Source organism: Pleurodeles waltl, chromosome 4_2 (assembly GCF_031143425.1).
Source record: "Pleurodeles waltl isolate 20211129_DDA chromosome 4_2, aPleWal1.hap1.20221129, whole genome shotgun sequence".
Lineage (NCBI taxonomy): Eukaryota > Metazoa > Chordata > Amphibia > Caudata > Salamandridae > Pleurodeles > Pleurodeles waltl.
Window position 1 is genome coordinate 91,876,549 of NC_090443.1, and position 15,281 is coordinate 91,891,829.

General features: G+C 43.4%; 1 protein-coding gene across 1 annotated transcript in view; it reads left to right on the top strand.

Moving 5' to 3' along the window:
* Positions 1-14,822, top strand: part of MBD6 (methyl-CpG binding domain protein 6) — a 254,785-nt gene extending 239,963 nt beyond the window's left edge. The window contains exon 13 of the mRNA XM_069230809.1: positions 9,785-14,822. Within this exon, the coding sequence (XP_069086910.1) occupies positions 9,785-9,859 (75 nt within the window). The 3' untranslated portion in view covers positions 9,860-14,822. The remainder of the gene's footprint in view (positions 1-9,784) is intronic.
* The last annotated feature ends 459 nt before the right edge of the window (positions 14,823-15,281 follow it).

Here is a 15,281-nt window from a genome sequence, read left to right on the forward strand (position 1 = left end):
AACTTCACTAGCTGGAGTGTCCAGGGGCACTGTAACACGACATTTGAGCCTTTGAGACTCACCACCAGGTGTTACAGTTCCTGCAGGGGGGAGGTGTGAAGCTCCTTCACCCAGGACAGGCTTTGTTTCTGGCCACAGAGAGCACAAAATAAATCCCACACTGGCATCAGTGTCTGTTTATTGTGCTGAGTGGTTTGATACCAAACTTCCTAGTATTCAGTGAAGCCATTATGGAGCTGTGGAGTTCGTAATGACGAACTCCCAGACCATACACTCAATATGGCTACACTGCACTTACAATGTCTAAGAATGGACTTAGACACTGTAGGGGCATATTGCTCATGCAGCTATACCCTCACCTGTGGTATAGCACACCCTGCCTTAGGGCTGTAAGGCCTGCTAGAGGGGTGACTTACCTATGCCATAAGCAGTGGTTTGTGGGCATGTCACTCTGAGAGGGGTGCCATGTTGACTTTTCCTTTTTCTCCCCACCAGCACAGACAAGCTGCAGGGGCAGTGTGCATGTGTTTGGTGAGGAGTCCCCCAGGGTGGCATATTACATGCTGCAGCCCTTGGGGACCTTCCCTTGCCACAGGGCCCTTGGTACCAGGGGTACCTTTTACAAGGGACTTAACTGTGTGCCATGGGTGTGCCAATTGTGAAAACAAAGGTACAGATTTTGGGAAAGAACATCGGTGCTGGGGCCTGGTTTGCAGAGTCCCAGCTCACTTTCAATCAAAGTTGGCATTAAAATAAGGCAAAAAGTATGGGGTGGGGAGTAACCATGCCAACAGTGACACTTTCCTATAGTTACCATTACTCAAATTACTTATCATTACTTGATTATGTAGTTATCAAGCTTTAAAGGCTACCTTGGTCTGCCTAGGAGTGTAAATTGTGATTTGGACGTCATACTTTGTCTTCGGGCACCATTTAAGTCACTTTGCTACCTGGCTGGCATGTAATTGGGGCTCGGAGACTGTATAAGCACATGCCAGGTTGAAATATATATTTTATTGTTAACCTATTAAATTACTTTATCAAGCATTGACAAAACCAATCGGTCTCACCTTTGAAACCTTTTTGGCTCTGCCAGTACCTTTTGAGGATGCTGTACAACATTAGCAAGTTGCAGTGTAGCATGGCCAAAAGTGATTTAAAAAAAAAAGTGCTGTAATGCAGACACAGCAGCCGTGTCACTTTGGAAGTGCACACACATATTGTTACACCTGCAACCAACAAAATGACCCAGGCACCACTTTTTTATTTACGAAGCCAGGATGTATCAGTAAATAAAGTCATAGCTCAAAAGCATGATTTTTAAGGTGTAATATCCAGCATTTTTGGAAGAACAAACACAAGATGAGCATGCTAACTGAATGAGAAGCAAGCAAATAAGCGTGATGATCAAGCCCACCAATGGTAAGCAGCAAGCGGGCTGTAAATCCCTGTAACTTCTTGTAAGCCCATAATAGATCACTTAGGTCAGTCTTTTGATTGGGTACTGTGCTCAAAACATCAAACATTACATCCAGGAGAAGCCTGTGACGTTAGCTCACTCCTGCTATCCAGGTCTCAAGTGCAGAAGTGGTTGTACTTGGTTTGCACAGCCGTTGTAGGATGAGTTCACCTGTATCAAACCTCGACCTGGGTTGAAGCCTATTAGCCAGTTGGATTTGTGACCTCCCACCGAACCCCCTCCCCCACCCCCGCCTGAACAGTGTCTGACACAAGGCAATTCTAAAAAGGTAAAAATGTATTTAAATCACTTCACCAATGTATTACTATTTAAAAATAAGATATGCAAAACAATCAAAGAATGTGTGAACGCTATTTGGTAACAGTGGAAGTGCCCTGCAAAAGCCCAGTTTTGATGTTCAAAATTAAAAGTTTAGAGTTCCTGCAGTCTAAGGAAAAAACCTGCATGAACCGCTACTGAGAAGATGAGTATTTACAGATTTCGCAATGCTACTTTTATACCTTGGAGTGCACCTGTGCCCATTTTTTTTTTCTTATTGCCTATCTTTAACAAAACGTAGGTGATTATGAGATGTGGACTTTTATTTTACGAAGTACAGGGCATTCTTTTGGCGTGTTATGTTCAAGATTTTAGTGCTGGCCTAAACAACAAGCATGTGACCATTTGTCTATTCAAGTAGAAGTTGTTTACTCAGCATGCTGTAGAAGCAGAGAAGATTTCATGACCTGGCTTTCTTAACATCTCTGTTGGGTGGAATTGCAGAAGCTGATATTCTGTACTGTTTGGCAGGATACATTGCAAACTGATTGATTTCACACCTTAAATCTGTTTTTATAACTCTTACAATGTGCATTTTAGCAGAGTATCTATGTAGTGGCATTTTTAAACAACCCCGATTCATTGATTCTTATCTGGAGGCAGTATCTTTGACAATATGGTTTCTGACTGATGTAAATTTTACCAGTTCAGCAACTTCTCTTCCCAGTCACTCATCAGCATGTGACTACCAGATTAATAACTAAGAGTCAATGTCTCACCCAAGCAAAATGAACCAGAACTACCAAAATCTTCATTTATTTGGTGGCATGTGTGATTTACAATTACAAGAGGTCTGACCCACCCAAGTTTCCCAGTTCCGTGATGTTGAAATGGGTACTAGATAATTAAATAAGATGGAATAGACCATCTTGTTTCCAAAATTTCAAGACTTCCAAAATATTTGTATCTTTTGGTTACAGGTATTAAACATAGAGGGGTCAATTGGCAGCATATGTGTACTATGACATACATAGCTCATTTGCATGGTCTTTATTCTCGTATTTCTGGAATTCTCTAAACAATCTATGTATGCGTCACTAGGTTCTGCGTGCCCTAATAGCTGTGAGGAAAAGTTGTGTATTGTACATAGCACATTTGCACATATTTTCCTACCCATGTAGTTCTTCATAGCACTTGCAGCCCACTGTAAATATTTTACTTCAGTTTTTTCACCCTTTAAATGCATGCAAAAATAGGATATTTTGGAGCACTTTTCTACAATTTCTACAGCATGTATGCCTGAACATTTCAGGTGTAAGTTAGATGTGTATATACATGTGAGAAATGCATTGGAAAGATGTTTGTAAATGCTTTTGGGATGAAAATGTACCTAGCATGGTGACAGAAATGTATCTCTGCCCAGAGTGACCCAGTTGCAATGATATTTGAAACTCTGGTGCTTATTTTCTGTCATGTGTGAACCCCATGACCTAGGCCTGTTTCAGGGATTATGGTCTTGTTGGACTGGAAGTGATGCCCAAAGTATCACCCTCACTGTCCTAACAAAGGAGTTAAATAGCATGAGCGTCATTGTGGCAGCATGCTTTGTCCTAGTAATGATGATCAGTAGGCCTTTGTACCTGTGTCACTGGAGTGGAGCATACTGGCCTGCTCATGTAAAGTTCTGGTTCTGTGTGCTTAGCTGACCCTTGGCTTAGATGGTGTTAGAGTGTAGTAATGTGTAGTGTCCATGCTGTGATGTACATGTGCCTGTGAGTTTACAATACATGGAGGACTGTGGGTTCAGTATTGGAGACCCAGGGTCTTGACGAAGGCATATGGAGATGGAAGAGCCCCCAAACATATTTGTAAGTTGCTACATCACTGAAAACTTTTGTAACCTTTTGTTAGGCATTTATCAGTGAGGCTGACATCCAGGCGTGATCCTCGAGTCTATTCCGTGGTCGGTGTCTGGGATTATCACGAGCGGACTTGCTCCTGCTGTGATAGTCTGAATCCTGGACAAAGAACAGGACAAAGGCGTGGCAATGTCAGAATGGGCACCCCACAACATGAACTTCAAAGACTAAAACACTAAATCGCATATATGTCTGGAAACTAATTATAAAACAGGGAGCTTGAATCTCCCAAAATTGTCACACTGAAGCTGTACATCAGCACAGAGAAGCTCAGCACAATGCTAGTCTCCCTTCTGGGTGAGGGGACATCACCCAGAAGAATCAAGACCACTCTCCCTGTAGTCTGGAGCACCAGCATCTGCCGGCCTGCCTGCCAACTGAGACCAGAGAACCCAATGAGGAGAAGAATGTCTGGAGGTAGCAAGATCCAGTGGGTATCCTGTTGAGTGGACCCCTGAAGCAGAGATGAGATTCGGGTCTGCATTGAGGACCTTTTCACCAAGGGCTGCTGTTCGTGATCCCCGTATGCCAGGTGGGTGCTGTGGTGAAGATAATGGGCCATTGCCCTGGTGCATCGCTGGGACAAGAAGCAGGCATTCTTCTAGTGCAGTATTATAACCCAAAGGGCCATTGTGGAACTTAAAAGAGTTGTACTTGCTAACTGGGCCTAACCTGAATGTCGCTTCACATGAATAGGGACTTACTTCAGTCCTTAGACAGGAATGGGGGCTCGAGGGTTTACGAGGACAAAGCTAGATTTCCCTACCTGCCTAAGACTGTATGTATTATTTGCTGGACAGTTATTGATTATTGTATTTATTTAATTACATTTTTGAGTTGTGAGTTTGTGCACAACTTGCACGTACTCCCTCACTGCTCCAACTCCTGAGAAGCTTTGGAGTGCTCGACCTGCGCTACCACTGTGAGTTAAGTGATGAAGGGGTACTTGGCCCAGATCTCCTTTGATGGGGGACGGAGGAAGGGGGGGACCCTTCCTCTCAGCCGGGAGAAGTGGTGACAGAGGAGGGGTCGTTGGACATGTCGGTCAAGGCCATGTTTCTGGATCTGAAGACAAGTTTTACAGGTATTGATGCTAAGCTCGATCACTTAACAGATCAACTTGATCACATCAAAACCAGAGTGGATGATCACGACTAACGACTTGATCGGCTGGAGGCGCGCACTTCCAAATTGGAGGATCAACGCCAGGGTGAGCGAGAAAAATTGCTGCAAATGGAGAGGGTGTTGGAACTAATACGCAAAAAAAATGAAGATTTGGAGGCTTGCTCGCTCCGTAATAATGTTAGACTGCTTGGCCTTCCCAAGTCCACAGACATGGGCAGGATGGAGGATTTTATTGAAGGTATGATCTCAGAACTTTTTCCTGGTCAGCTCTCCCGATTGCTCGTGGTGGAGGGGGCGCACAGGTCTCTGGGCCCTCGGCCTCCGCCTGGGACCCTGCCTCGCCCTATCATTATCCAGCTATTGAACTATCGTGACAGGGATGCAGTTCTCCGACTGGCTAGAGAGCGGCGCCCGGTGGTCTATAAGAATACTGAGTTGAACTTCTTTCCGGACTACACTCCAGGGGTGCAGGCGGCGCGCAGGACCTTCCTGCCGATCAAACATTCCCTTGGGCAGACTGATGCCAGGTTTTCCCTTATCTACCCTGCGAAACTGAAAGTGCAGCATGGAGGGAAACTCCACTTCTTTACAGATCCGAAGCTGGCGGCTAAATTTGTTAAGGCTCTCCCTTGAAAATCTGCAGATGTGGACTCGGGTGGGCCTGGTGCGGAGCGTGAGACTCTCAGCGATAATGACTGAATGGTCCTGCTGCTGGTGCATTAATTGACCGCATGGATACAGCGTTTATAGTACTGTTTGCCGTCCTGGTGTTGTATTCACCTTTAGGCCCTATGCCTGCCCTTCCCAGTCCCGTTTTGGGCAATGGGTTGGGTGGCTAGCTGCACGCCCCTAGGATGAGTCTAGTAACTATGACATGGTTTACCGATTTGGTTCTTGTGGATAAAGGGGTGGTTATTTGCTTCGACCTGGTTGGGGGGTCTGCGTGGGTGGAGGGTGGGCTTGTGTGTCTGTTTGTTGTCTCTTGTCTAGCTGATTCCTTCTTATTACTCTTTATGTCTGTGTCTGCCTGGCCGGCTCAGAGGGGTGGCGGTGTCGTATGGTGCTCTTGTAGGAGTGCTACGAGGACGCAGGAGAGGGTGACATTGATCCGTTGTCTCACCTGGAATGTGCGTGGCCTGAATGATGGACGCAAGGTGCGGCTCATGTCTACGTATGTTCAGCGCCAGAATGTGGATATATGTATGCTGCAGGAGACTCACTTGGTGGCGGATATGATGCATCGCTTGAAGGCTGGATGGATCGGGGAATGTCATGGGGCAGTGTATTCGCGTTATGCCAGAGGAGTGGCGATTCTGCTGCGCAAGGGACTGCAATGGCAAACTCAGCAAACTATAGTTGATCCTAATGGACGATATGTGTTGATGAGCGGAGTGTTGCTGGACAGGCCTTGCAGACTTGTGTCAGCATACAGTCCTAATACGGGTGACCCAGAATTCTTCAGTGAGGTCTGGCGGCTGAATGAGTTGATGGGGGGATGCGCTGTGAACTGCCGGGGGACTTTAATGTGATCCTAGATCCGGAGCGGGACAAGGAGAGTTTGGCCAGGTTGCAACATGTGGCTGCAGCTAGGACTCTGGCTACGGTCATGGATGATGGGGCTCTGGTGGATATATGGCGGGTGAAGCATGCAGATGCAAAAGAGGGTCTGTGTGTTAATTATGTGCATAACACCTGGTCACGCATTGATCGCTGGCTGGGCTCGCGTGATGTAGCGCTATGGATGCGGTCAGTAGAGCACATGGCACATACGCTGCCGGACCACTCTCCGGTTAAGCTGGAGCTAGCTGTGCCAGGTAGACCAGAACGCTCTTTCACGTGGCGTTTGCCTCAAGGGGCTCTCCGAGACCAGGCGTTTCGCGAGGAGATTCGTCGGGATATTGCCCTCTACTTTTAGGTGAATGGTGGTTCTGTGAATTTGGCGGGAATGCTATGGGAGGCCTTTAAAGTGGTAATTCGTGGGATCTGCAGTTCGAAACAGCACGGTGTGCTGCGGGCGCTGCGCCGGGAGTTGGCTGAGATGGAGGCGCGGATAGCGGACTTGGAGGCTTGGTTGGTGGTGGATTGGTCTGGTGACACACTGGCGGCTCTCCGAGGCGCAGTCTCTTTGTATGAGGAAGCTTCTAAGAGGGAAATATGCTTTTTGGGGAGATTTGCCAGGTCGAGGCACTACGGAGATGGAGAGAGGGCCGGACGCACGCTGGCAAATTTACTTCGTAAACCCTGGGCTAGTAGCTATGTTTCTGAAATAGACAGCTCGGAGGGCGAGCGCGTGATGGGGACGGATGGTGTTATGAAAGTATTCAACAAGTTCTTTATGGATTTGTACTCTGCACCTGCTGAGTTGCCTGCTGAGGCTGTACAGGACTATTTCTCAGAGATTAGCTTACTTTGGTTTGAAGATGCCCATAGGGCATATTTTGACGCTCCTTTCTCGGCGGAGGAGGGAAAGTCTGCGATTCGTGATCTGCCTAGACAAGTCCCCTGGCCTTGATGGCCTGACTCCAGCGTTTTATAAGGAATACTTTGATATCCTTGCACCTCACCTGCTGGAGGTTTATTCAGAGGCAATGAAGACTGGGATTCTTCTAGCCTCTCTTCGAGAGGCACTGATTGTTACAATCCTTAAGCCGGGTAAGGACCCGCATAGGTGCGATTCATATCGCCCGCTCTCAATGATCAATGTTGACAATAAGATTTTGGCCAAGATGATCGCGGTACGTTTGCAGCCGTTGATGACGAGGCTGGTGCTGCTGGATTAGCCCGGGTTCGTCCCGGGACGGTCCACGGCACACAACTTGCGGACGTTCTTTGCAGCCGTCGGTTCGATTACTGCTGATGCTGCAGCAGTGATGTCGAAACGCTTTGGATGGCTAATTACGGTAGTTATGTCCTGGCTGGAGGACAGGATTGAGATGTGGCGCTCCCTGCCATTGTCATTGATAGGACAAATTACCATCGCCAAAATGGTAGTGTTACCTAAAATTTTGTACTTGTTTGTGAATCTTCCCCTTGTCCTCACAGTGTGTTTTTTGAAGCACCTTCGCTCCGCCATGATTCGACTGGTTTGGGCAGGTGGTCAGCCTAGAATCGCACAGGAGAAATTAATCCTACTGTTTGAACTAGGAGGCCTTGCTGCTCCTGATCTGGAGCTTTATTACCACTGTGCACAAGCCCATTTTGCGTATTACTGGATCCACCCTGTTCCCTACATGCCGCATCTCGCTCCTGAGAGCGATGCGGTTTGGCCGGACAATTTGATACGTGTGTTCGAAAGCTTGTCTACGGTGGCGTACACTGTCAGGGCATGGACAGCTCTATTGAAGCAATCTGGTGTGTGTGAGCCCTTTGCGCCATCGATGGCGGTGGCTGCTGTGGCTGATGAGGGGCTGTTTCAAGACTTGCAACTGCAGAATTATCTTCGTGACTCGGACCTGGCTCTTTTGGGGGACTGGTTTGTGGACGGGCGGCTGATCTCCCCAGAAGTGGCGCTCGAAGATGGCACTGATAGTGCGTTGTATTGGCTATATGTGTTGCATGTGTGCGCATTGCTCCGTGCGCGCAACTCTGGTCTCCCGGAGACCCCGTTGATATGCCGTGCACTGGAGGTAGTGTGGAGTGCACAGACGCTGAGGAAGCTAATCACCAAATTACAGGCTGCAACTCATTCATTTCAAATTCTTACAGCGTCTATATTACACTCCACGCGGTCTGTATGCTATGGGGTTGCGTGCAGATGCTAACTGCGAAAGATGTCATGTTCCGGATGCCGACTTTTTTCATCTGACGTGGCAATGTGGGGAAGTACACAATTTCTGTCTGGAAGTCATGCATGCGATTGGGGAGATGACTGGTTTAGAGCTGACTCCTTCTCCTGTGTTGGCGCTGCTGGGGAGTGTAGATGAAGTTCTGCTGGCTCTGTGGAAACTGGTGGGCATGCTGCTGCTTTTGGCTAAGCATAGAGTCGTGATCCTGCTGGGGACGGGGCTGGCCTCCTCGGGTTTTTGATTGGCTGCGTGATGCCGCGTTTTGCCAAGAACAACTGACGATTTACTGGGAGCTGGCTCCTGAGGGCTCTAGGCCGCGGGACACCTGGGCGCCTCTGCGCTCCTACTTGGAGATTGCTTACTGAATGATATCGCTCATTCCGATCGGCCATACATCTGGAAATTGCTTTGTGTCGCCATCCCTGCGTGTTGCTGCTGGATGTAGGATAACTGCTAATGCTGCCTTGCCCCTTACCGGCTGTCATTCTATATCTATGTTGGTTGTATCTGTTCTTCTGCCCTTCGAATGACAGCATTTATCGTTTGCGGCCCCTAATTTATGCTCACTGAGGACTGCTTTGTTCGTATTATTGATTGATTCTGTCGCACTTGAACTGAGTGGGGGACTCGTCCTCCTGCTACACTTCCTCTTGTGAACTGTTGGAGACGCCTTCGTTGAGGTATACAGATGGGGCTATATTTGCGTTAATGTTGTTTGGACAGAGGGGTATCTTTGTTGTATGTTCATTTAAAATGCATAAATAAACGTAAAAATGTAAAAAAAAAGTTGCTCTGGGCCCATAGTAGTTCTGGCCCCCAGAACATCAGGTGTAAAAGGCCTCATCCACTACAGTTGGGCCCAGTAGCTTTTACTTGCCCCTTGTTCCGCTGAAAGGAGTTCCGACACTCACCCCGTTACCACTGGATGTTCATGTCTCTTCCCTAACTGCTCTTGTGACAGCCCACTTGAAATAGCTTCTTTACTAAGTTCAAACATATATATGATGAATATACACAAGAACTCATGCTTCACATAAAGTTTGACGGCACCTCTACACATGCAACAATGTTTTTACAACTATGAGTAAATTGCAGCTTTTTTCAAGGCACATGTCGTATCTGTGTTCTGAGTTAATTTATTTTGTTTTTTGATTCTTTCTGTACTGCATTTCTGTCAGAATTGTATGTTCTAGCTTCAAGATGTCTCTCTCTTCTAGACTGATCGACGCTCCAATACCCGGCAGCAAGGACCAGGAAGGCCAGCAAAAAGTTGTCGGCGAAGAATCATTTAGAAGGGCATCGTTCAACCCCCACGCAGTCTATTGTCCCTCTTGTACATCAAGAAAATCCACATCAAGGCACTTTCACGTGATAGCATAGGGGCATCACTATTTTTAGGATGGCTTAGTTCGATACCAGGCAAGGTATTGTAGTGGAGTCAGTGTAAGCCTCCAAAGGAACTATCAGTTTAGAAGACAAGACCCAAGGAGCAGAAGCCGAGAGTATACACTAACATGAAAGAAGCTGAAATAAAACTGAGAACAAAATACCTCTCTCAACGTCCATGCAAAGTGTTTTTTATTATTTTCCTGGACTGCATGAAGAAGCTCTTCTTAGCTCCCTGAGTTCTTCAGTTCTGCTGCTCTTCTACACAAGCACAAGAAGGCCTGGGCCAACAGACGTCAAGGCATCGCATTTATTAGTGTCCTTTCCTGTCTTTCTCAGTTCACATTGTCTGTTTCAAATTTCTTTTTAACCTTTAACAAAATTGTTAACCGCCTTTTAACTGGTGATCAAGAGGTAAGCAACATAGAATACTTGTCGCTTTTCCTCCTGCTGCACCAGGTACAAGTCACTTACTTTATTTTACCTACTTTCAGAGGAGTCATTGGCTATGTTGGACAGGGATCTAATTACATATCAGTAATTGCAAAATTATTATACATTTTTATTTATAAAGAAAGATATTGACAGTTTGCTCTCAAAACCTTCATTGCAGCTAATTATTCTTACTTCAATTTACACGGCAGGCAGTAGTGCAGGAAGATATTAAATCTGCATGGTCAAATTTTGATAGTAAGCAACTTCAACATTTGGTCATGCATGGTTGATTAGCTGGAATGCATTTTTTAGCCCTTAGTTTTCAAAGTGTGAGTTACAGGACATCAAAACAATAGCCATATACTGAGTAGAAATCTAGCCCTGACCTGACATTTTGAAAACGTAGCTGCACCTCTTGGGCAGGGGTGCAGCAAAACCAATGCTAATGATCCAAGTCAAACAGTTGATAGATTGAACAGCAGTACAATGTAATTCTTACATGGACCACAAAACTTCTAACCTATATGTTCAGAACATGTTGCTTTGTACCAAAAGCTTTATAGTGTTTCTGGACTGCCATTTATTTGGATTTCACTACCACCACTTCCTCCATGCTCCATTTTGTTTTACATATAAGCATGTTTTAGTGTCGGAGTTTGTTGTTCTCTTCATGCACGAGGGCTTAGCTTTTCCCCCTGTTAAGGAAATGAGGTAAAATCAAACAAAAAGAAACAGCAAGTGTAAATGAAACTCGTAGAATATTTGCTAGAACCAATAATAATTTGATCGTTTTCTGTCTTATTTTGGGTCCTTTGTGTTTTCTTTTTAACGAATTGCCAACAGCATATCTGTGATAAAAGAACACCAACGCACAAAATAGTTGTGTCACAATGGGGCATTTGATGGCTAGGCAATCAATATTTATACATTTGCTTTGGACTACCATATCATGCGGACTGAATGCTCCATGTTTTATTTATTGACAGTATAAACAACCATAACCATGTTTGGATTTTATAAATCAGAACTCTGATTTATCAGTATTTGTGAGCAGATAACGTACACCTGAATCCTTTGCTCTGCAATGAGAAGGTAAATTAAAAGGAAAGTTATTGGTTGTGGTCAAGCATAGCTCTACTGTAGTTTTACCACAAACATTCTCCACTCTGACTTCCCCATCTATCACATCAGGAAGCCAAAACAATGCATCTTGTGGCAATGAAATCACAGCAAAGAGAAATGGGTATTGTTAATCCATGTCCAGCTGTGAAGCTGTTGTTATGCTAGCATCTGTTGTATCAACTTATCTCTTAGCCTCACAGCCCCATTCCTCTACACACTTAGAATACGCAGAACGCTTTAGGAGGTAAAGTTGGTTGCTCACATAGGTGAATGCATATTTTCTGCAAACATTATTTTAACACTGGAATTGGGGTGCTACAAGATCAGGCAAACATTTGAGGGGTAAGAGAACATAAGAAAAGAGCACTCTGTGTAACTGAGGACCAGAATGACCAATCACTGTTGGAAAAAAAAAATCAACATTAGAAGTTTAATTAACTGTACTGAATGTTTTCTAATGGTTTGTTTTCTACATATTGCAAGTATGACTTATGACAGAACCATTTGAATATGTAGATCCGTTGGAAATCCAATATCCAACTTACTGATATGATATTGACATAAGAACCTCCAACCGGCTCGTTTCACACCATACATCCCTGTAAGATTTTGTCTCCTACAAGTGACCACTTTGTTTATGCTAACCACTTACTGTCATGAGTCTGCATTGGTTGCGATATGCACAGTGCTCCGCTGCCTGTAGGGCAAATTCCGCACTTCAAAAATACTAATTTTAAAATATAACAAAAAAGTGGAACATGCACAAAGGTATTCATTAGCTGCAGGGCAAAATGACTTGAATGAAAAGTGTCAGTATTTGCTGACTGTGCAGCACTGGATGCGTTTGGTATTTATCTGGTCCCCATCTGCGTGAGGCAGCCTTCTTGTTTTCCCAACACATAGGCACTTAAAAAGACATTTGTATAATTTCTATTTCTTGATGTTAAACGTTATATTTTTATATATATATATATGCACAGTAAGACATCCATAATAAGTTTCACCTTAATTGCTTTTTAAAAACATTTTAATAGTTTTGTGATAAAAGCAGTGTGAGGTCATACTGTATTTGTTAAAGAAAGATCCCCTATAACAAATCAGAGATTCTCAATGTTATTTAAGAATATACTAGAGGTAGTGCACCAATAAGCCCACCTCATTCTCAAAACACAACTCTTGACTCAGCCCTGAGATAAAATACATCAATTAAAAATAAACACTCTAGTTGAAAGACTTGTGTATTCGAATTTGATTTAGTAAATTACCTCCTTGAAGGCTCAGCAAAATGGAAAATCCATATTTGTCACCAGTTTAGTAGGACAGCACTAGCTAGTATACACTGGCCTGGTGTGAAGTAGAACTCTAATTGACTAATACCTGATTGTTGCTTCTTTTACTGCACACAGGGAACAGTAATATGGGGATACTTGTCCATTTTGGTATCTGGGTTCATATGGAAACATCAACTACAAAAACATAATTTGAAAGCTATCTACTCTAAAATTAACACTGCTACAATTTTGAACTTAAAGAAATACTACAAAAACTTCAACTTGCACTTAATTCCTAAATTCAACCACATTCACTTGCTGCATAGTTTAGGTTAATGTACTATTCTAGCGTCCGTGATCACTTATTTGGGGACAAGTACTTAATAGGCTGTATAGGTTAGGGTCATAATTGTTTTTTTAGAGAAAGATTTATGTAAGGTTGAGATTTGGGTAGTCTGTTTTACAGAATATATTTTCCATTTGAGGACAACCCCTAATATGACGTTCTCCAATTCTTTAGCTTATTCCCTTTTCCGTTAAGTGGCACACGATTTCCAGAATACTTCATGGTTTTAATTTGGAGAAGCTTGTCCCGCATCTTGGCCATCGGTCACTTAGCAATTATGTTTGAAATCCTGACTTTAAGGAGGTGCTTGTCGTTGATAGATGATGTGCTTTAATTTTGGCAGCTCATTAAAAGACCATCTAAAGCAAATTGTTGTCTTCTTAATGTAAGACATCTGAGGGCATGGGAGCAACTTACAGTAAGCCAGAAGTAGACTTGTCAGGGGGTTTTGAAATTAGACTACATCCGCCTGGCAAGAACCCCACACAACAGAACCCCCAATACAAGTAAACTAGGGAACGTTCTACCATTTGTTGTCTTTGTTTTTCCCATCGGTCCAAAGTCATAACAGAAATTTGTGTTGTGTTACTAGTTCGATTCGTATGCCTCATTTTGAATCAAGTGAGCCACAAGTTCTAGATCATAGAATGGTCTACTTCAGGCATATGAACAAACGGAGAAAGGTCAAATTAAAAAAATAAAAGTGGAGCACTAAAATGTTACTAGGCATTCTGCCCAATTTAAAGTGGCCTCAATCGTGCAGCCCTTTCACATACACATGCCAAGAATGTCAGTAAAAAAAATGTTCATCATAATTTTGGTGTCTCAGATATAGAGCATAAGGTTTGCCTTCTTTCACTGCAGTAAGATGATCTCTGCTGACATCATAGTGTAGATTTGAGGGGTTAATCTTTTGTTTAAAACATGTCTCAGTGACCAAGTTAATTAGTATTTGCTGAAAATAAGTTAACAAATGGCCTCATCCTATTCACTGGTCAAACATTGTTGTGAGGATTGTATGACTATGAGAAATGATTGTATAGGAAAAATTTCAGAACCATATAAAAAAAGTGCTTATAATATTCTAGTTGGAAACAAATACTCATTTTTCACTGTCTTCATTTTGCAGAAGAATTTTGTTAAGGAAACAAGGAGTATCCCCTCTCCGTAGTCCCTCACATTTCTGTGAAAACTGCAAGGCTTTTTTCTGTGGGTTATTCTGGTTTCCACCTACCAGCATATGTGATAGGAGTTTTCAAGGTGTACAGTAAAAAACAGCTTTAGTCATATTACTGTAATCAGGCAACAATTCCTAACCAAAATTCTCATTCGCCGTATAGTTATGTACATAAATGATTATGCAAAAAAAATGTAAACAGTTTGTATATATTGTACATTTTATTGGGCATCTATAAAGTCAAAACATTTTTGTTTTTAACAACTTTTGCCTTTTATGTAAAGATATGTTTTTTCTCTTGAGTTTTAAAATATTTTTTTGTAAAAACAAATGTAAAACATTTACAATTGTGAATTGTATCTTTTATATGGGCGTTGGTGTTAATTTAACAGATGAAAATATTTTTAAACTAGATTTTTGAAGTTGCTATTTCTTTACAAATTGTTTTTTTTTGGGGGGGAGGCTGCATTTTTTTTGTATCAAGTTTTCAAAAATGTGTGTTTAAAGAAAAAACTCCTTTTAAACTGGTGTAGTGTGTTCATTGTATTCTGTAATGCGTACTCGTGTTACATTTGTCACCTGAGGTGACAAGTTGGTCGTTTTATTGTGGCCCAGTTCAGGTTACTTCAAAACCTTTTCGCCATTTATTTACTCGCCATTATCATTGTGCAGTGGTGAGCTATTTCAACTTGCATCCATGCTAACTGCGTCTTGTGTTAAAGCAAGCATTGTTTTGTAGCTGGGTTGTTGTCCTGTAGCTGGAAGACTATGTAGCTAGAAGCCAGTTCCTTGGGGCAAAAGGGGGTAGTGGTGAACTAAATGAAGATAAGATGGGTTTTGAACTGTTTACCATAGGTAGTAAGAGACGAAAAGGAACAGAAGGAGGAGGAAAGGGCTTTGCAATAAAAATAACTGAAAGAACAGCCACCTAATCATGAACTATCATGAGGAATGCATAAGAGGTTTGCTAAGTGCAG